The sequence below is a fragment of the Falco rusticolus genome, chromosome 4 (assembly GCF_015220075.1).
Source record: "Falco rusticolus isolate bFalRus1 chromosome 4, bFalRus1.pri, whole genome shotgun sequence".
Lineage (NCBI taxonomy): Eukaryota > Metazoa > Chordata > Aves > Falconiformes > Falconidae > Falco > Falco rusticolus.
In genome coordinates this window covers 70159674-70182581 of record NC_051190.1, presented here as the reverse complement: position 1 = coordinate 70182581, position 22908 = coordinate 70159674, and the positions used below count along the sequence as shown (strand labels likewise).

At 35.8% G+C, this 22908-nt stretch overlaps 1 protein-coding gene across 1 annotated transcript in view; it reads left to right on the top strand.

Annotated features, from left to right (window-relative positions):
• ARMC3 (armadillo repeat containing 3) overlaps positions 1-22908 on the top strand; it is a 48332-nt gene that overhangs the window by 5487 nt on the left and 19937 nt on the right. Inside the window, 7 exon segments of the mRNA XM_037387317.1 lie at positions 1374-1499; positions 3252-3320; positions 3643-3818; positions 5110-5304; positions 6109-6292; positions 11557-11709; positions 11834-11939. Coding sequence (XP_037243214.1) covers positions 1374-1499; positions 3252-3320; positions 3643-3818; positions 5110-5304; positions 6109-6292; positions 11557-11709; positions 11834-11939 — 1009 coding nt within the window.

Here is a 22908-nt window from a genome sequence, read left to right as displayed (position 1 = left end):
TTCACAAACTTTTAATTTCCTAGCACTGAAATCTTCATTTAATCTCAAAGGTTTTGGGGGTTTTCTGAAATATCTATCGAACCTGTATTTGCAGTTGTAAAGAACTCCTGTAGTTTGCATGAAGGAAACTCCGATAATTTTGTTGTGGGATTTTACACTCTCTCTCTAACAGCTTGGTTTAAATATAACCTAGATCTGTTCTGTTATAAGCAACATACCTGCATCTGGGAAAGAGATTATTTTTTTTGTATTACAGATCTGAAAGATGTTTTGGTTCAGCTTGATGTGGCAAGCTTGGCAGAGGGCATGCAACCAAATCTTGAGTATGTGAAGAGAGAATTTGGACTGTTGGGAGACAGCTATGAACCGCACACCATAAACTCTTGTTGGCTCCTGCCCTGCTGTTCACACTAAAATGTGACACACTTCAAAGGACAGATATTTAATTTTTCTGGATCTACTAAATGAATACTACTTTAAATTGTTAATGCAGATATTCCTGCAATCTTCCAGAATACTAGTCTGTAGCTTTGCAGTGTGTCACAGGAGGAGTTATTTTCACTTTGCAGTTAATTTATTTCTTGAATTTTGCTAGTAAATTAAACCCCATTCTTCAATAAAAAAAAGTTCTTGTATTTTAATTGTTCTGGCCTGAGAATGAGCATCATTCCACAATTTCTTCTCACATTGCTCACTTGTAGCCAGAAAGAATAGGCATGGTTCATTAGAAAATTAATTATAAAGCTGTTGTGGGAAGTAAGAATAGGAGTAGGTTTTGGATTTTGTTTCTTGGATTTGGGGTGGTTTTTGAGTGAGCAGGAACAGAAGGCTGTAATTGTACAAAATGCTTCTGTTCTTTGCATGTCCAGAGCCTATTCAGCTACAAAGTGCTCCATTCTCAGGTGACAGAAATCTCCTCTGGGACTTAATGATCCTGGTAGTTGCTTCAGTTGAGGAGTAGTGGAGATCCACAGAATGAATTAGCTGTTATTTTGAGGAAGATGAAATTGGGAGGCAAGAAAAGAGGAAAATAAAATTAGGTTCTTAATGATACCATTCACATGTACTTTGCTAAATAGAAAGCTGTCCTTTGTTCTACCACTGCAGTCTCCCAACAAATTAGTTGGGTGTCCAACAGACAAAAGCATCCTTTGCTTTACAATTGTGAATTAATCCTAGGTACTATTAATCCTTGATGTTATTTGACACATGTTTATTTGGAGTGTAGATTACACAATCTCCCCAGGTCCTGTCCAGGCCTTTTTTCTATTATTCTACAGTCTGATAAAAGATCGGTAGCTGGTTTACTTTGTTACATTAAAACTGTGAGCTTATTGCATTTTTGTATAACTTTTAACCTAATTACTCTTCAGGTGATGAAAACAAAGTGACACTTCTTGGTCTTGGAGCAGTGGAACCTCTGTATAAACTCATCTCACATGAAGATCCAATTGTACGCAGAAATGCCATCATGGTATTTGGCATCATGGCTTCTAATCGTAAGAGTCTCCATTTTAAAATATTTTTCAGTGTGTATGAGTGTCATCATCAAAACAATACGTTGCCCATGTGAAAAAGTCTTACATTAACAGCCTAGAATAAAGGAACAAATTGAACTAGAGTGAACTCCAATCATTTTGAAAAAAAAATTACAAGAGAAGTTTTTTCCAACCCGTATTTTTGTTTTCACAGGGCCAAAGTGAAATAGTTTAATACTGGGGTTATGTCTGTCAGGGAAAGCCTGACTACATAAGATGCCCACCAATGTGGATATGACACAGTCTTCTCTTTCACAAAAGTTGGAAGAGAGGATAAAGTAGTATTTATCATCTACAGAAAATGCTGTGGTTAAATATCAGTTGTTACTTCAGGCATTAGTGTAACTACAATGATAAGGGAGAAAATGTGTTAAATTTATAGAGCTAACTCAAGTATTGATGGCAGAAAAAGCTGAACTGTCAAGCATGGGCATGCATATTTGCCCATCTTCTTTCACAGGTCAGTGCTGCTGTAAATATTTTGTTATCTGTATGTGAGCTAGTGAAATTCAAGTAGTCTTGAATATGTCTCAGAGACATTGCATTCACCGCAAGGTAGTAAATCTGCTGTAGCCATACCATTATTAAATGATTAAACCACAGTATATGCAGATTTTCTTGTACCTTTTTATAAGGTGAGAATGGATGTATTACATCCATGCTGGGTGGCTCTTTGCCAGATGATCAAGCTGCAGTGAGTGCTAGGTAGACATACCTGAAGATGATGATGTAAGGTTGAGTTTCAGTGGCTGTTATTTTTACATTGCTTTATAAACCTACATCTAATTAATATAATCAATAAGGTCTTACTTTGGTAGATGTTGTACCCAATTGTTTTCCATGGTGGTATCCTAACCACTATTTAAGTCTTTTCATCAGCTGCTATCTGCTTTTCATGTTGTGCTGGACCTCATGATCTTTACCTTACTTTCAACTCAGCACTAGCACATAGTCATTCCCTTCAGACCTTGGTTTCCAACGCTGCTGCACAAACATGGATTTGAATGGCTGAAAATCTTCCATTTTTATTCACATCTTAATTGTTTTTTTCTTTAAAAGTAAATGCAACTCATACTTTTTTTCTTACGTTTCAACACTGTAATGTGTTGATCATAACATTGCCCTGTAAAATCACATGTAGTCTGTCCCAAAGGATGTTTTTTGGTTATTCAGTGGTTGTGGTTTTGCTAGTTTGCCATTGACAACAATAAAAACCCATTCTGCAAGTCTTTACTGTGATTTCAATAAGACCTATGAAATTCATGTTTTCGGTTTGCAGTGTGGGCTGTGTTACCATGAAATTAGAAAGTGACAGCTTGAAAATTAAATAATGGAAGGATTGCTTTTAGTTTGATAGTTTTAACCACAGATAATTTTAAGTATTGGGATATGACTTCTTTGACAACTAAAACTGTGCAATATTTAGTCAGAACCTGCTAGATGCAAATATTTTGAATGAAGTTTCAATAGAGTATTGAGGAACTTCATATATATCAAATGTCAGAGATATTGTCTGATACTTGAAAATCTCCTCTGTGTTTTCTGGGCCCATTATGATCTTGGTATAACTTCAGTTATGTGTTATTCCCAGTCAGATCGTTTTGTCACTCAGGGAGTAACCATAAGGGCATTTGCCTTGGAGCAGAATCTGTTTCTTTACTCAGCCAAGAATGCCAAATGAAAGGCTTCATATTTGTGTTTATTTCATTGTAGATGATGTCAAGAAGTTACTGAGGGAACTGGATGTCACAAGTTCACTTATATCACAGCTGGCACCAGAAGGTAGCTTGCAGTATTCATTCCTTGTGCAAAAATACACTCAGAAGTAATTATGATTGCCATTTGATCAGACAATAACGTCTTCCTTGCAACTTATGATTGGTCATACTATGTGTTAAATAGGTAATTGCTTTTATAGGAGTAGCCCTGTTACTCACTGAGTAGTGTTTTATGTCGTACAGATGGAGCAACATGATTATGGCAATGTTAGATATGATTAACAGCTATTGTTTATTGACTTTAAATAATATTGTGAACCACTCAGTTAGTGAACATACACTGTGCTGAATCAAATTTGATCAAAATATTTTTTTTTTCCCCACAGAAGATGTAGTTATCCATGAATTTGCTACTCTCTGTCTAGCACATATGGCTGTTGAATATACTACTAAAGTGCAAATATTTGAGCAAGGTGGATTAGAACCACTTATCAGACTGCTAGGTAGCCCTGATCCTGACGTTAAGAAGAATTCAGTTGAATGTATCTATCTCCTGGTGCAGGTAAAGTTTGTTGTTGTTTTAAATTAGAGGCGGATAAGCACTTCCCCCCACCCCCACCCCTTTAGGGTTAATAATTATGAAATATTTAGTTCCATTACTCCCCAGTGTTTATCAATGTATTTGAAAACATGACACCAAAGTCCCTGTTACAGTAGTTATGAATATAGATGATTTGGCTATGATTCTGTTGAACTTAATGCAATTATCCATGCTATACAGCAATGTGAGATCAGAATCAGATTCAGATTTTTTTTAATTAATATGAATTTGTTTTCTTAGCTGGAAATTGTTAATCTCTGTAATGAGAGTTATAACCTGTCTATCCAAAAGCTTGAAATAATCCTGTAAATTAAAGAACTAACAATTGCGTTGTGCCTTGTTATAGCCAGCAAGTCCATAGCCACAATTTTGAACATCTTTTTAATGAAAGGTGAATGCTGTCAACAGCTACTTTCCATGCTGGGAGGAACAGATTTGTTATTGGCTACTTTCACACTCAGCACTAATGTCATCCATATGCTGCTTAGCAAAAGAATGGTGCATTTGTATGGCAGTTCTCTTCCGTGGCTTAAGCGAATCAATTCAATAATGAATTCAGTTTATAACTCTATCTCTTTTGGGGCATCAGAGCATGTCTATTCAGAATCACATTTTACTCTTTCTCCTTTTTTACTATCTCACTGTCTTTGTTGCAGGGTATATCTGGATAACTGCACCTGGTGCTTGCTTATATTGATAAGGATAATTGCATGCTGCACATGTGCAATAAGCTATTTAAAAGCAAATTGTAATTTATTTAATTTTTTCTATTTTAATATAATCTACTACTGTCTTTTTATTAAGCTGCATACCCACTGTTTAAAGTTGAAATTTTAACTAAAACAAAAAGATATAACCAGGCAACTACAGCAGAGTGCAAAATCTATTTTCCCCCCACTAAGGTAAATAAAAATGATGAAACTAAATTTGAAAAACTTTCTTGAAGAAACATGTATGTTGATACAAAAAAGGGAAAACTAAGAGTATACAAGCTTCCTTAGACGGGACTAGATTCTGTAGTGTGTACTTCGGTCATGCAAAAAAAATTGGAATTTAAGGTTGGTGGGGCTTGATTATATTAAATATGATTCTTAGCTGAAAAGAAAGAAATCTTCAGAACTGGAAGCTCTGGGGTATTGACTTATTTTCTGTGTTTGAAATCAGATTTTTAGTGTTCTTTCTGCAAAGTCAGGAATTGATGTACTGTTACATTCTCTATCACTAACATTCTTTGTTGAATATTTTACTGCAGGATTTTCAAAGCCATGCTGCAGTTCGTGCACTGAATGTAATTCCACCCTTGCTGGAACTACTGAAATCTGAATACCCAGTTATTCAGTTGTTAGCCCTTAAAACCTTAGAAGTAATTAGCAAAGACAGAGAAACCAGGATAATGCTCGGAGAAAATAAAGGATTAGATTGTCTTCTGAGGATACTGGAAACCAATGTACAGTTTACTTGCCTTAAAAGTTTTTTGTTCTTGCTGCTAATGTTTGTATGACTAATGAGAAATAATACTTGTGTTGTGGAAGAATGATAAAAGAAGAAAGAGCTCCTTACTTGGAGCTAACTGTGATAGAAATAGGATAAGCTAGAATACCTAACTTAATAAGAAAGGGAGCAAAGAGATTCACCAGAATGTTTATATTTGGTTTATTGCTTTATTGCTATTAGTAATACTAGTTTGCATTTACTGTCCATTTCTCAGTATTGTAAATATCAGAAAAATTCACCATATAGCTTTTTATATGATGTTTTCTCAACATTTTCTATTATATGCTGAAATCAGGTGCTGGTTCCTACTTTGAACACAGATTTTTTTTTTCTGAATTGTCTTTGATATCAATGGACTTAAATATAATTTCCTACCTTGGAAATTTCATTGTTTATGTCATTATGAGTCTCATTTTAGTGCTTCATGAGTTCAGATGACACCATAGGAAATATAATGTGTGGAGGATTCTGTGAAGTTTCTGAAATTTTAAGATGACAGGTCCTTTCTGAATACCTGCCTAACCCACTTTGATGTAAATGAGAAACTTTCTGGGTTTTTACTGTTTTTGATAAATTGTGTGGCATCCTAACGTATATCAAAGAAATTATACAAAAAATATGAGTATGAAAGTATGTACCTTGCAGTATGAATAAACTGTCCAGATGAAAGTTATGACAATCATCTGACAAAGTTAAAAGACAAAGATATTTTAATCATGATTTTAAGGTTTTTTGTTTGGGGGTTTTTCCTTATTAGGAATTCAGTGATCTACATGCGGAAGCTCTTGCTGTGTTGGGAAATTACCTTGAAGATGTGCATGCTCTGCAACTGATTCAGCAGACAGGAGGCCTTAAAAAGCTACTTTCATTTATAGGAGTCTCTACTGTCCCCGATATTCAGAAGAATGCAGCAAAGGCAATTACCAAAGCAGCTTATGACTGTATGTGACTTTATAAAAATCCATGCACATGTATTTGTTAATGAAGTAAATTTTCATCCAGGATGAGGCCATCTTACCCAGTTGAGGGTAGTACTTGTGCTGAGGAACACAATAGCAAGAATGAGTTTACAGTGATGAATCTTGCCAATCAGAGCAGCAGTTCTATGCTAGGCTATATATGTATATGAACATGTTTAGATTTTGCCTCAATTTGTTTTCAAATATAATATATTCTTGCAAAATGCTGTCCTCAAAATAGAAAATGGAGCTCTAAAAATATGATCTTTATCTTTCTTTTAATGATGCCAGGTAACTGCCATCTAAACCCACCTTCATATACTATTTCTCATCACTATTAGTTAAGACCTAATTGCAAGCTTACTTCCTTTTGCATACAACTGCTTGTCTAAACGTCAGGCAGTTTCAAATACAAGTTCCTTCAACAGGGGCATGAAAAAAAGCCTTTCAGATGGCTTGCAGATTAATATTCCCAGTGGAGTTAAATAGTTTCGTTGTCATATTTATATAATTATTCATCCTATAGTTCTTTTTTATACACTTTTCTTTAATTCATGAAAGAATTCTGAATTGGACAGAACATGCTCATCATTTTTGCCCACAAGGATGCTCTTTAAATAAATTACATCTGAAATGCCTTCCTTGCATTGGCTTCTGAGTTGCAACATATGCCTAGTAGGTAGTGCTGTGTAACAAAACGCAATATAAGAAGTAACATTCTTCTGTCTACAGAAGATTTTAATTCTGTCAAGGGATTTTGATGACAGTAACTATGACGGTACAGCTTAAATACTTCATTCATATTTTTATAATCTTGTTGTTGAATTATGCCTTTAATTTATTTGTATTTTACAAATATGTTATCTAATTTAACACATGGCTAAAATAATCTCTCCTTTCTACAGTATTTCAGACCTCCTTTCTTCTCTTCCCCACCCTATCTTTCCAATTCTTTTCTCACCTAGCTTAGTTTGACGTCCTGAATATTTGTAATTATTTGGGTTGCAAATGATACATGAAAAGAGTGGAGTCTACCTTTCCTAGTATTCTGTGGATTTCTGTGTGCTTTTATCTTGATTTATTGGAAGCTTTGCACGCCACTGAAAAATTTTTTCATTAATGTTTAAATATCAAAGATAGGAAGGGACCTTCTTATGCCAGATTTTTCTTTGTGTATTTTCCTGTATTGTTATTTTATTATGCTACTTAGGACTGTCAGTATCATTTTTATAGTCCTGTGACAGGCTTATAAGTAGTATGCTAAGCAGATTTATATTTACTCCTACTACTTCCTACTGCATCTTACTCCTTTTTCATATATATTTTCAAATAAGCATAGCCGCCTTTTCCTCTTTCACACCTTTTTCAGTTTTTGTGGCCTAATATTTTAGCAGCTGTTAGTAGAAGCATGTCTGAACACAACATTTTTAAAGCACAGTGGCAAGAACTGCACATAATATATTACAGTACTGCCTATGATCTTATATCATGGGATGTTACCGTCAGTGAAGATGCATCTTCTTGTCATACTCCTTTACAAATGGAGTCAATGTGGTTTCATTATAAAGGTTTGCTCTCTTCTTCAGGCTATGACAGTTGGTATGGATGCAGCAAGCTGGGAAAATAGATCAAAAGAAGATTTAAATTATTTGCTTCCAAGCTGCAGAATTTGGTAACAAACAGTTAGACAAAAGGGAACATGTACTGGTGCAGTGAAAAACACAGTCCAGTAAACTTGCTGCTCAACATGGCTCCCAGAAGTATTAAATTTATTTCAAATATATAGAGCTACTGGTCTAAAGTCAGCCTTCCAGTGGGAAGACAAGTGGCATTGAGGCCATTATAAGAAATAGTCCAAGTGCAAAAAGAAAACAAATATTTTCAGTTCTTGTCTGTTTGGATTCTGGTTGTAAATTTACTAAACAGCCTATCCAAACTGCAACACTAATGTATACTATATAATACTTGCATTGATGTAAATCTAATATAATACAACACAGCTCCAGATTCTTTTTTGACTTTTTCATTAAATTGGCAATAGCCATACAGTAGCCCACATTCTTCATGTTTGATAATTGTGGTTGCAGTTTACCAACATGTCCCACATACTTGAGGAAAAAAATACTGCTTTTCACTGAAATGAAAAACTTAGTTCTGCTATGATAGAACATGTACTCAGCTGTTTTTTTAATCCTGGAAGTTGAGTATACAACAGTGTCTGGTTTTGAATTATGGTTGAAGGATGGAATCTACTTTTGTTTTTTTCCTGATAGATGTGATCATAGCAAACAGTTTTGTTTTATGTTCCTTTCAACCCTTTGGAAAGGGACTCCTGTATCTTTTTGGTTTTGTTGTGACAATACAGATGTATCACTTAAAAGCTATTCTCAATATCAGTATAAATTACATGGTGTAAACACTATATTCAATTTTAAATAGCACCTTTAGGATGCTGCTCTGTTTTAAGTAAATTAATATTGATCAAATTTCTATACATAATCATTATCCCTTTGCCCCTGAAGATTTTTTTTCTGCAACATAATTTTGAATGTAATGTATTAATTTATCACTGGTTTTATTTTGTATGTTCAGAATTGCAGTGGTGAATTTACTGTAATTCTCTCCTTGCCCAGCAAATAATGCAGTCATTTCCAAATGCAAAATACAATTTAATGCTATAAATTATTGAATATCTGTGAGTAGATTATCTGGACAGTTGATTAAGTAGAGCCTGACTTTCCCCTGACAATGCCAGACACACCAGCAGCAACAAAATCCTATGGAGTGTGCATGGAGAAAGTGATGATCATGCTCACTTGAGTCTGGCCTCACTGTGCCAAACTTCTGGTTTGAATCTTCCCACTATTTACATGTATCTAGGTGCAAATCCTTTCTAAAAGGAGCATGCGTAGCCAGATTAACATATGCTTTTTCATAATACAGGTTTGTATTCATCTGGGTTATCTCAACTCACAATCAGTGAGAGGTCATGGTACTATTTAATACTAACTTTTTTTCATTTCATATTGGTATAAATAATTCCATAAGGTGATGACAGTGAGCTGAATAGTTAATCAGTAGAAGTCTGATCATGATTTGGGGTAAGGGGAAGTAGGAAAATATATTGAAAAACAAAGGTTGGCTCGTGATGGGGTCAATGCATGAAAAGCTGGACAGAAGTGTTGGTACTCCAGACCCGCTTAGTTGGGTATGCCTAAGTATTTTACTTCATGTTAAATCAATGTATTGAAATTACTTAGGGGTCAAGAAATTTGTCACAATAAATATGATGTTGGCACTGACGTGAGAAGTGCTTAAGTACAAAGGATGCTTTTCATTTCTACATTCTTTTCTATACTAAAGGAAATAGAAGAAACATCATAGAGAGGTGATCTGCAGAAAATATTCATCCCTTACATAGAATTGGCACCTGGATCTTAAAATATTAATAATTTTCACCTGTCTAGCTAGCTAAATATAGGTGCATACTCTTTACTGTAAATTCAAATCTAAAATCTGTTTTTCCACATTACTGAAAAATGCTTTATTCTGTTTAAAATTTTTTAAATCACTGTTTTCACTCATTCAAATTAATTACATTATTATTATTATTATTATTTCATAGAGGTAAAAATTATGTTTAAAATCAAACACCTATAATCATAACTGCCTTCAGAAGCAAGAATAATTTTTAAGGAAATTTGTATAGTTGTAAGTAATTTGCTGTACAAGAACCAAATTACTGATGCATGAAGAACCTCTAGAGATCGTTATTGGGGATTATGGACTACTTTGGCAAGCAACAGGCCAGCAGCATACTTGATGACTTGTCAAAACGGTCTGTAATCCCATTTAAGGCCTTCTCCTGAGAGCTGGCCTGATACACATCAAAGTTGTGGCCAAGGTTCTGCAGACGCTTAAAATCCTCTCTGTTTTATTTGTTGCATCTTTTGCTTTGTGATTTCAGTTGCATATTTCTGATGATTCTAAAAATACTTAAAACTGAGCTACAGAGGGGAAAACAGCTAGCCATCTCACATAGGTGCATTGAGTCATTTCTGCTGTAACTAGATTTTCAATCAAACTTTCTTTTCATTGGCTTTGTGGACTTCTATTTGTTTACTTCTACTCACTATGGATTCACGGATTCAGTTTTGTTTAAAAGAATACTTACAATTTTTTTCTTTCCTTTTTAAACTTTTTATTCGTCGGACAACAGTCCAAATAAGGGAATGATCCCTCAAAATGTTAGTAAACACTGGTAGAATTTCCAAATGTGTTCAAGTCCTACTACTTCTCAGTTCCTGAATATCTTTGATACATTGGAAAATTTTACCATATAGATATAACTTACAGAATGTAATGAGTCTGCTTTAAATTGTGCATATGGTTAAATGTTTATTGACCCTCATAATGGTAGAGCTGTGCTGTCCAGTGCTTCTGGCTGAGAAAGTTTCACTTGGGGCTCTTTCTAAACAAACACCTGCACTTCTGATCTCATCCATTTTGAGATGAGTGAGTTGATTAGTATAATTGTTAGATGTCTGTAGACACTTTGAGATGCTCTGTGTTGTTACCTGTGTAGAGGAAGGGAATATTTATGTCCTTCCTTAGCTGCTGCCAATCATTGTAATATAGGTCAGCAGTAAGCCCTGCATCAGCAGGCTAAACTACAAAATTGAAATGCTTTGCAAAGTGTCCATTAATGAAGAACCACAAGGCATGCAGAATTTAAAATTCAGTTTTTAACACCCCTTGCCTGTTTTTTGTCTGTTGTAGTGTATTAATTGGTAGTCCACGAAGTTTGAATGTACATTTACTAGTACATTCTTCAATTTTATGCATTTGGACTTTGTTAGCATAAACCAAAGTTTTGACCAAAGTCCTGAGTAAATATGATCTGTTTAATTGGAAAAGCTGTTTTCATCAAGCCTGTATGCATTCTGCAGCCTTAAGTCTTATAAAGAACAAACTGTGCATTCTGTTGGGTTACATGTGTTTAAAGCTGTATTTAATAGTCACCTTTTGGGTTGGATTCAGAGTTCACTGAAGTCTAATTGGTTTTGGGTCAGGTCCTTTGTGTACATTTCTTAATTGCTGGTGCCTCTGTTACTAAACTGTTTCCATTTTCACGGTATCAAAAGCAAGTGTTATGTTAGAATCAACTATATGAAATTAAAATCACATCCTTTCACTGATTTGGAAAATGAACGCAGATTAATACTATTGTTCTTTTTCATTTAAAGCTGAAAATAGAAAAATCTTAAATGAGGAAGAGGTTGAGAAGTATCTCATAAACCTTTTGGAAACTGATAATGATGAAGTGAAAGTTGCTGCTTCCCAAGCAATTTCTGCCATGTGTGAGAATTTAGCTAGCAAACATGCATTTGGACTCCAGGGTAAGTAAGGTGGGAAGGGATGAACTGAGAATCTGTGCTTTTGCTTTAATAAGGAGCATATTATACTTTTGCAGACTGCCATGGTTTGTTTAAAGGTTTATGTATACAACTGTTTCTTTCAAAGGGATTCCCCAGCTAGTACAGTTGCTAAGCAGTGACAATGAAGAGGTAAAAGAAGCTGCAGTGACAGCATTAGCTAATTTGACAGCAGCCAGTCCTAGGAATGCAAGGTGAGTCTGCAATAATTAAATTATTATTTAAAACACTAATCTGAACACAAGTGATAATATTTCGATTTTTAAAGAATGCCTCATCTTGTCCTTATCCTGCAAGGCAGGTCTATTTGAATTTGACTGTAAGGCACTTTTTGGTTCTTATGAGTCATCTGGAATAGGTTGGTTCTCATCAGTGTTACAAGAGTTACACTACCTGTACTATCATTTGCTTTATCAAGGAAAGGTATGAAGCAGATGTAATGAAAGCAGAGATAAAAATCATGTTTTGAAGAGAACATATGAAGAAAATATGTCTTGTAATCTAAGGCATTAAATGTAGGATATTTTTTGAAAATTCAATATCACTAAGGTATCCTTTAAAATGTGATGGTTCATGCAACTTTGTTGACAGATGTAAACCCAGTCTTTGAGGGAGATGGCACTCAGATATTCTGAATATTGGCATTGTCTTTCTTTTTTTACTGTTTCCCAAGTAATAGAGAATGCTCATAGTTCATTCTCTAAAGGAAATGTAATTTCAGTATCCAAAATAACTAACAAAGGATGGCTAGTTGACTATAAGTTCCAAAATAATTGTATCAACTAAATTCTACTGTCAGTTGAAGAGTTCTGTTACCCCAGCTCTATTAAAAGTTCTGTTCAGGGAAAAGAAACAGAGCAGTCTGACGTATATGAGCAATCACATGTAACTAACAAACCATAAAATAAAATTCCTTAAAAGTTTCCTGGAATATACTTAAGGAAGTTGTAATCCATTCACAGGCATTCTTTGAAGTGAAAAAGTAAAATAACTCACCAAATAAATTATTTGTTTCAATTTATTGATTCAGCTCTATAGTCACCAGTATTCACTTAATGTTACCAGATGGAGCCATAATTTGACACAAGAGAATAATACTCTGTTCTCAGATTCACGTAGTAGACTTTTTTTGCCTGATATTCTGCTCTCCTCATGTGCATGACTCTTCAGTTGGTGTCAGTGGGAGTCATACACACATAAAAAGAGCACAGTACTGGAGTCTAGGGGTCAAACTTTCAGGTCTGCTACAGCTGTTTCTCGTAGCGCAGCCCTTTGAGGTTTCACATTGTGAAAAGGGAATCTCTGGAGAGTTTTGAGTTGGTATAGCAGCTTATGCCAATTCATTCAGTTTCTTTTGCCAAGGAGATAGTCAGGACATTGTTTAGCTCAACTGCTAGAACAATTCTCTGAGACCTCAGGCAGGGAAATAGCTGTCTCTGTTCTTCTGCATTATAATGAAGTCCGTATTTGTTTCTTGCTGGGCAGAGTCAGGAAATTGTAAAGGTGGCTTACATATACTTCTCTCTCTTTGCAATCCAGCTCCAAGTACAATATGGAAGCACCAGATAATCTAATCACAAGTCTTCTGTGAAAATCAGGAAGCAATAATTTACATTAAATATGTATATTGGATGAATGCCATGTGACTATATAATTACTTCAAAGCTTCATTTCTAAATCAAAACCATTAATAAGTCATAGAAGGGTCCAAGTGTGACTAGGATCCATAAATGAATATATAGAGTTGAACCCTCAGCTGGTACAAATTGGTATAGTTCCAGCTCACTGACTGAGTGTCTGGCCCGTATTTATTTTACATTCACATAATAGGAAAAAAAATAGTTTGCAGAAAATGCATTCCAGATTGAGTTACCATAATCATATTTCGTTCTGGAATATTTTGTGTGTTGTCTTGTAAACCACTGAAAATAAATGTACATATAATGAAGATGCTGATATACTTTTATAATAATGTGACTTTGCTGTGTAATTATGTTGACAATATTCTGGTCCCAATTGAGACTAATGAGAGTAGTGCCCTTTTATTGGTTATATATTAGATTCTTCTTATAAACCCTCTGAGAATATTAAATCATAAAGCTAGTAGTAGCAGGTAGACCTTATGTGGCAAGAACAAAATGGCTACAGTAAAGGGGAAGACTGTTTACTGTAAATGTTTTCACTTTTTACCAGCCAGCCAAAAATTCAATCTTGTTGAATTCATGTGCTCTGCCATATTTCATTTCATGAGCATTTTTGCATGTATTATATTGACTGAAGGATGCGTACCTTGCCTTTTCATTTCGTACAGTATATATTACAGAATTTTTTCTGGAGATTTTTCATTGTTCTAGGAATATTTGGTCAAGAAGTGTTGTCTGCTTTTCATATAACTTGGAAAGAAATGCAAGTTAAAATAAATTGTGTAATTAAGGCTCCCACAATAGCTATATAAGGATGAAGTCTTCCACTGATTAATAACACAAGAACAGCATAGGCAATGGGCAATACTGCCCCCACTAATGTATATTAACCTTGACCTTTAGGTGCTTCCCCACAGCAATGAAAGGCTACTTCTATACCCCTACCCAATCAATCCTTTGTTTCTCAACTGAGACAGCTAATAAAGGTGTCAAATATGGTGGAGGTTTTGTAATTAGAACACCTGTTCACGATGAACAGGACAGAGACCAGCTTGTCGTTTCACACAAGTCCCCAAGAAACCACAATTTGGCAAAAATAAATAAATTAATGAATGACTGTGGCCCCTGTAGTATTTTAACCAAAGATCTAGAGCAGAAGAGAACATGAGTCCCATACAAATGGTTTGAGACAAAATGGATTTTCAATATGATCTCTACTAGAACACATAAAAATTACTATAAATAACTTCTAAAATATTTCAGCATTTAAGTTTTTGCTGCAGAGCTGATGATGTGTCGTGCTTCAGTAGCACACAGAAAAAAGTACGGTGTTAGTTTACAGATTGACACTCTCAGATGATGCTTTTATCATGATTTTATAGTAAAGTAATGACAGAATTTTAATGCTGATGTGTAAATTCATTTGATAAATTCATTTTAAACTTGTTAGTAATTAGGCTAAATAAACATAAAATTGCAAAGCATAGTGCAGTTTAAAATCCGATGTACTTATTCTAACATACGATAAAGAACTTACTTTGTTATGTTACTAGCTCTGAGTCCATCCTTGATCTATGTGTCGGAACTTGTTTCTGCGGTCTACTTCTGGGAAGAAGAGAATTACGTTCAGCTGGGTATTTGCATCCACTTCACTTTTTTTAATCCAGAACACTAACTTGCTTTATTGAAAATGGTATCCGGTTATTTGGATAGCAGAATGACATTTTAAAGAATCTATGAAATCTGTCTATTTTTGATGTGTCCAAGCACAGGGAAATGTAGACACTTCAATAATGTACCTTATGCACAAATTGAGAAATTACACACAACCAAAGAAACAGCAGTGCCATCTATTGGACAGAAAATTAAATTATTCCGGGCTATACAGCTAACTCCAGAAGAAATGTTTTACTTCAGCCGCTGCCAATTTTCTCCCATTTAAAGTATAATAAATTATTTTGGCTTTTCATGTAGTTTGGATAAGCTAATCTAGTGCGGCCACACCTCGAATACTGTGTTAGAAAGACACTGAGGTGCTGGAGCGTGTCCAGAGAAGGGCAACAAAACCCGTGAAGGGTCTGGAGCACAACTCTGTGAGGAGCAGCTGAGGGAACAGGGATTGTTTAGCCTGGAGAAGAGGAGGCTCGGGGGGGACCTTATCATTCTACAACGACCTGAAAGGAGGTTGTAGTGAGGTGGGTGTCGGTCTTTTCTCCCAGTAACAACAAGTGTTAGGACAAGATGAATTGGCCTCAAGTTGTGCCAGGGGAGGTTTAGATGGCTATTAGGAAAAAATTGTTCAATGAAAGGGTTGTCAGGTGATGGAACAGGCTGCTCAGGGAAGCAGTTGAGTCACCATCCCTGGAGGTATTTAAAAGAAGTGTAGATGTGGTGGGTGTTTAGGAGCACGGTTTAGTGGTGGACTTGGCAGTGTTAGATTGGTGGTTGGACTTGGTGATCTTAAAGGTCTTTTCCAACCTAAACGATTCTATGATTCTATGATATTAGTTAGAAGTAACACATACAAATAAGATCTTAAGTGTACCAGTTAGACATTAATTTGACCAGCTCTTTTCTTCAGTGTTGTCATAGCACAAATGCTGTTTCTAATAAGTATCTTCATAAATTTGGCAACGTCTGAATTCTGGGCACCTAACAGAGTTACTGCTAAAGAAAAATATATGCTACGAAAGTTAGAGCTTTGTACTGGACATGAAAACGAATTAACAGTCTCAGTAATATTTGTTTTAAATTGTTTATTTAAAGTGCAAAATTTATAGCATTCAGTTAGAGTTTGATCTGAGGGAAGAAGGAAAGGGATGTTTTTTGTTCAGCTCTTCTAAGGGCTGCAGGAAATTGTGGTACATGACAGGCTTATGATCCGGCAGAATATTTCTCCTGGGGTTTATGATTAGTGTCATGTTACATGTTTCTAAGTATTATATCTGGATTCAAGATAGTGAAGTATCTTCCCCAAAATTGCCAAATCAGCAAGCATGATGTTATTTAGTTTTCTAATTCTTTAATTCTTCACAGGAATTGGTGGACCTATTTACGTTGGCAAAATTATGTCCGTAGAGGCAGTTACAGGCATTATCACAGCATCTGAATTTATGCTCGCTCAAATATATCAGGATTTCCAGGATTTAGGAGTAGGTTTGGGTTAGGAAGATAGATTGGGAACTTGTTGGTTATGGGCAGTGCCCAGTGAGGAGAAAGTGAGTTGTTCCCTTGACTTCAGTGGCTGTGGAATCTATTCCAAACTGAAACTCATATACTGATCTAATGACCCAAAATACATCCTCGGTCTACTCCGTGTGGGTGGTGCTCAGCTGTAGTGAGAGTCTCTCACCTTCTTAAAAGGAGATTTTCAGCATCCACAACAGATTTTTATTGGTTTTAAGATGGGTATCCAGTTTTCTTACAGTTAAAATTTTGTTATTATCGTTAGGAAGTAATGATTATTACCATTAGGTAGTAATATCACTAGGTGGTAATCTTCTGTATTAGAAAATGGGAAACTTAGTCATAACGTTTCCCTTTCAAGACTGTAGGTGGAACCTAATTCACATAAATGGATCAATATTACATAAGATAATACATTTGCATGAATATATGTGTTAATTTATGAGGACAGGAGCAAACATTTCTAGTACATGAGAGCTACATTTAAGAACAGAAATAGGTAATAATCCATTGTATAGTTGTTGTCTTTTTTTATGGTTTAATAGTTCTACTTTATAATATAAGTTTGTGTTTCTGAAGGAGAAAATCAACAATAGAGTGCCACTAGCTGTATTGTGTAAAGGTAGTATGTTTTAATACTGACCCCTAGTGACAAAATTACATTTTTCAGCTGCTGTTGCTGCAAGGTAAAGGGATTTTGTTGGGGTTTGTTGGTTGTGTTATCTTTCACATTAGCACCCATTCAGCTGAGTCCTACACAAATACCAACAATTAACTCATGCCATGAACAGATTCCTGTTTTGACTTTCACTTACTGTATATCCATAGTGTGATCGGTGCTTTCTAAAGAAAATAAAAAGAAAACAGTCATTACCCAGGAACTCACAAGCTTTTCCTTACAAGTTGCACATTGACTTCCATTGAAAACTGCAAAATGTTTTATGGTAAATTGCTCCCTTGGCAGAAAAGCTGCATCAAGGCCTAATGCTGGGATGTCATTCAGAAATGAATTCCCACTATGACTTTAAAGTCACATCAGGTGACTTGTGCACAACCCATGAACAGTACCCTAAATCATGCCCTGGTGGCAGGTGCAAAGTGTTTCCCTTAGCCAGCTCCTGGTTTTCTCTCTTAGATTTGGGAAGGTGTGGCTGTATGGGAAAGTCCCTCTATAGACTCAGACACTGTACCTGCATTCTGTTCCCAGTACGGCTCTTTCACAAAAAAAAAATAAAAATCATTATGCATTTTCCTGTTTGTTTGTTTTTTAACTGTGTTGCCTGTCGGGTTATATTGAAGACAGAGACCACTATAGAGCATTCATCTCTATCTAACACAAATCTCATGTCACAGCATCCTAAAGTGCATGAGAGCCTAAGTATATGCAAAATAGTTTCAGACAGAAAACACTTCTAAATTGGGATAATGGTAACTATATAGAAGTTCTACCCATTATAGATATAGCAGAATCTTTTGGGCTGTTTGTACTCTGCTGCCTTCAAAGCCTTGGCAGTATGATCACTATTTATCTTAGCTGTGGAAGGCTGGAATTGCACTCAGACCCTGTGTGTTGTCACTTGTAACTTCCCATGGTAGATTTCTGTGGGATCAGGTGAAACTTTCTTCTTCCTGGCTGGAGACTCCTAAGCCTGGGAGAGAAAACTGTGTTTTATGTAGTGGCACAACTGCAATGATTTTTTCGGAGTGTGTAACCCTATGATGAGATTCAGTGATATGCACTAAGATGAGTTGTACTTTTTATGAATTAAAAGTGGCAAGACTTATTTTATGTTTGAGTAAGTTTCAGACAACTGTATTGGTGCTTTTACATGCGTATTTTCTTTGTAGAGTATTTCTAAACTAAATGCAAATTATTTAAGTATAAGTTTTAATTTCAGTATAGTGTGAAGTTACTTATTTTAAGTGTATATAAGGGAATTGCAAGTTCATGGCTGATCATGCAAAATTAATTCTACGCTGCTGTGAAGTTAACCTGTGCACTGACTGTGGCATGTTGTCTAATTTGACTGTCATGCACACAAGGGTGTAAAAATAAGCTTTCACAAGTAATTTTAATCCTTTTTACAATCTCAGTAATTTTATCTTAACATAGTAGTAGATGTGTACTTCCTTAGAGATTTAATTTTAAGAGAGGAAACTAAAAGTCTAAGTTTCTGTACTCTGAATCAGCCTAAGAGCTTGAGCCTTTAGCAAGGCAAAACAGATTGCTGCCATTGTCCAGAAAAGACTTATCCAGAAATGAAAGATGGGGCCAGGTTTCACAGTCCGAGTACGGTGTAGGGAGACTTCCTTGGCACAGCTTTCTTGTCCTTCCTCAGCTGGTGCTTGGAGTGGTGAACAGCCACTGCCGCCTCAGTCCCTGTTTTCAGATGAGCAGTTGTGAGGACCCTGCTTTGGCTTTTTCTTTCTTTCCCTTACATCTCCACGAAGGCTGCTCTGGCAACTCCTGAATGTTCCCTGGTACTTTGCTTTTGTAACAATGTGGATTCCAGACTCTCAACATTTGTGCTGAGTTACAGATTTTCGCATGCACTACCTCTTGGATCAGAAAGAAGGGAGAGGGATAGTGTCTTTTTCAGTGCTTACCCTGGCTGAAGCTACATGGGATATTTCAGAGGCAAAAAAGCTTTCTATTGCCTCTGAATTTCAAGCCTTTCTCATAATAGTGGAAGTGTCAGAAATTCTTAATAAAGGTTGCAAATAATATTATAATTGAAAGGCTCAGATGTCATGAATAGACAGTTCATTACCAATGCCCCTGGAATATTTTAAAGTTTTAGAACTCAGATCTGTGTAACTTTGTCAGATGAATTCAATAACAAACATAAGAAGATCTCTGTGTATGAGTCAGGTGTTACAGTCTCTGCTAACCCAGACAGTTTACGGTTTTATTGCTTCTGTACAGTGAGGTTTGTTGAGTTTTGGTTTTGTGATGTTTTAACAAGATACTTGTCATTAAAAAATGGAATAGAGGGGTTCAGTTCCTGAAATGAAAAAATAATACAGTTTGTTGATATCATCAGTATTTTTGTGTTAGCACAAAGGGGGCCCCAAACTGTTGAGCAATCTCTTGTGCTAGATTCCCTTACTCAGAATAAACCTATTGACATTAATTTCCCTTGTATAGTGAAGAAAACAGAAGTAATACTAGCCTTTAAATAAAATATAAGAGTCTATATACAAGTCAATTGCTTTTGAAAATAATTAACCCACAAATTGAAATTTTTGGTAGATACAGAAGACATTTATTGAATGTGATTATTCTGGTGGCATAACAAGGCAAATGAAGAATACTAATAAATTTAAGGGATAAAAAGGAAGCTATTTCCTGAGGTTTTTCAAACTTCTGGTTATGATATTCCTTCCGTCAGAAATTGTATAATAGAGCTGGATCAAAAATGCTTTGTGTGAAAAAGAAGTCATGCGATTTAACACAGATAGAGTTGATTTTAAAAAATGTGTGTTTAATTAGATGCATAATTCTTATGCATAATTTACATGCAATTATGTATGAAAATGAGATATGCACAGGCATAAATGGCTAGCTAAGCACCTCACACACAATCACGGTAATTTTGCACAGAAATTAAACATGCAGTTGCAAATACATTTGGAAAATGAAGTCCATAAGGAGTGCAATGGCCTTTGTGAGGAGGAAAATTTTGAATTTTTTTCTGAGTCAAAACTGTGTTAAATCCTCAGTTGGAATGGGGGAAGTAAACAGCATAGAAGTGAATAAAAATATAATTTAATATAAACCAGTTTATGTTCAGTTGTGGTAGAAGAAGCAAAACCAAACATACTTTACCATTTTATGAAGTGTCAATCTCACTAATGTAAATTAAGCATAATCCAGAGTAAACAGTGGTGTGAAGCTGTACCACTGCTCTTCTCCTCTATCTCCCCTCCATGGAAGATTGCTTAGAGGTTTGGGGGGCAGTCTCAGCGGTTTCTGTCAGCTCTTTGGAGACTGATAGTTGCTTTCTCCATTAGGCTAGACCTTCTCTTCAGAAGGACAGGCTAGCTGAACCATTTCCTATTCACCAAGTAAATAATCCATTATCTTTCTTGCCATGGCTAGGAGTCTTGATTGGTGACAACTGTTATACTTGATGTGATGTCAACAAAGAGGTGGTTCTTGCCTCAGAGAGCTTATAATCCTAAAAAATAAAATTTTAAAAAGCACAGAGTTTTGGTCCAGTTTTTACTGGTGATTGTTTCCAGAACACACCACCAATATCTGAGCTTTCCTATTGCACCCCAGACAACTGAAGCAACAAAATATTCAGTTCAGTAAAATTCATATGCATCTCCAAACTTACTGTTTAAAAACATTTGTGTTGCAAAAAATTTTTGGTAATGATTTTATTGCCAACTTTAATTTCTTTTTGCAGTAAAAAAAGTAAAGAAAACATTTGTTTTTCGCAAACTCTCACTGTTTATTCTTTGAGTCTTGAGTGATCTTTTAGAGAATTTTCAAGAAAATAACTTGTTATAATGTATATTTAATAATTTAAATTAAGTATTATTATTTGACCTTTTAATGTTTGCCTTTCCAATGACACTTGAGAAATAATATTTTAGCTGTTCTTGAATGCAGTAATTTGAATTCAGTTGTAATCAGAATTTTAGTGTTTCACTATGGGGCATGGTTAAGGTCTTTAGGGTCCCTGAACCATGTATACGCTGGTTAAAATAAACACCTAACCCTGTTAGGTTAGGCACTCTAATGATCATAACCATGCGCTTATAGATCATAACATTTAAATTATTTTAACTTTGAGTTCTGATTTCTCCACTTGTCTGGTTTTTCTTGTTTGTGTCTTTGTTTGTAGTTCAGCTTCCATTTCTCAAAAAAACATGATGATATTGCAAATGCAACATCCTTTTTTTTTCTGCTTGCCATTGTTCTCTTTCCTTTTCCCTAGTCTTTTCTCTCCATGATTAGGGAATTTGATGTATTTTGAATCTTTACATGACACAGAGGAAAAAAGCTGTGGATTTATATCATTTACTCCTTTTCCACATCAAAAGGGGTATACTTTTTTCAGCTAAACCAAGGCTCCCTTCTTCCTTGAGGTTGTAGTCCTGTAGTAGGAGCACTGATGAAGTGCACCATCTCAGAAGGATGTGTCTGGAGCAGAGTGTGTTCTGGAGGCAGGGAGAGAGGCTACGCTGATATGCATTAGGCAGAGACAGTACTGGTGGAAGCTTCTTCTTCTGACTTACAAAACTACACAGTGTATGTCTCTGCCCAAGATAGAAGGGAATGAGGACCTCTGTACTTAGCTCTAAATGTGGTAGTATTTCAGCACCTTAAAAACTTAAGCACGTTAATTCTTTCTGTTCCCTTCTGAGGTCAGGCCTTGCTGTCTCTTCAGCAGCTGGGGCTCCGTGGCCAGGCTGACAGTGCTGGTGTTGTGTTCTGCAGCAGGCTGTGGGGTAGGAGTGGGTTGAACTATGGATTCCCCATTCTTCCTTCTTCCCTCATAACCTCTTCTGTACACACCTCTGTTCCCAGGACATAGCGTTGCCCTCAGGTGTCCACTCTTAAAATCTTACCCTCAAAGGTGGTGGTTACCTTCAACTGTCATTACCTGCTGTTGTCACTTCTAACATAAATTATTTTTGCCTTGTGATCCATTGTGCTACTCTACTCATGAAACTGTGATTCAAAATGAATCTGCGTAGTAGTAGAATGCAGGATTGAAATAAATATGTATGATCTTCTAAATCAGTGGTTCTCAACCTTTTTGAAGTTGAGTGGCACTTGAGAAAATTGGCTGTGCTCTATACCTCGCTGAGGTCAGCTCTGAACACATGAGGAGCTGTCACCTTGCTCCTTTGTTAAGTACTTGTGTACTTGCTGGCTTTATGGAAATTACAGTAAATCTGCTTATAGTGTGATTGGCTACCTCATTCAGTTACGTGTATCATCCTGGAATCAGTCTGTTGGGGACTATATGTTTATTTGGATTTCCTATGGGAGAATACATGTATTATTGGGTGTAGTATAGGAATAGTAAGTCCTATACGTACTGCAGAAGTATTGGATTTACTGCACCTGTGAGATGCAGTGATGCATTTCATGAGTAGTGGATCTGTCCCATAAATCCTGGAATTTCTGTGTATCTATTGTACGGGAAAAACTGTTTGATGTTGGTTTGGGGTTTTTTCCTGGGTAAGGTATGTGTGTATGCTGTGTAATGCTGTAAATCTAATAGCTTATGGACATGCATTTCTGTGCATGGCTCTGTGTGTGTGTATGGTGAGTCTCTCCCACACTTCACCAGCAGGTACATCATGTCATTGT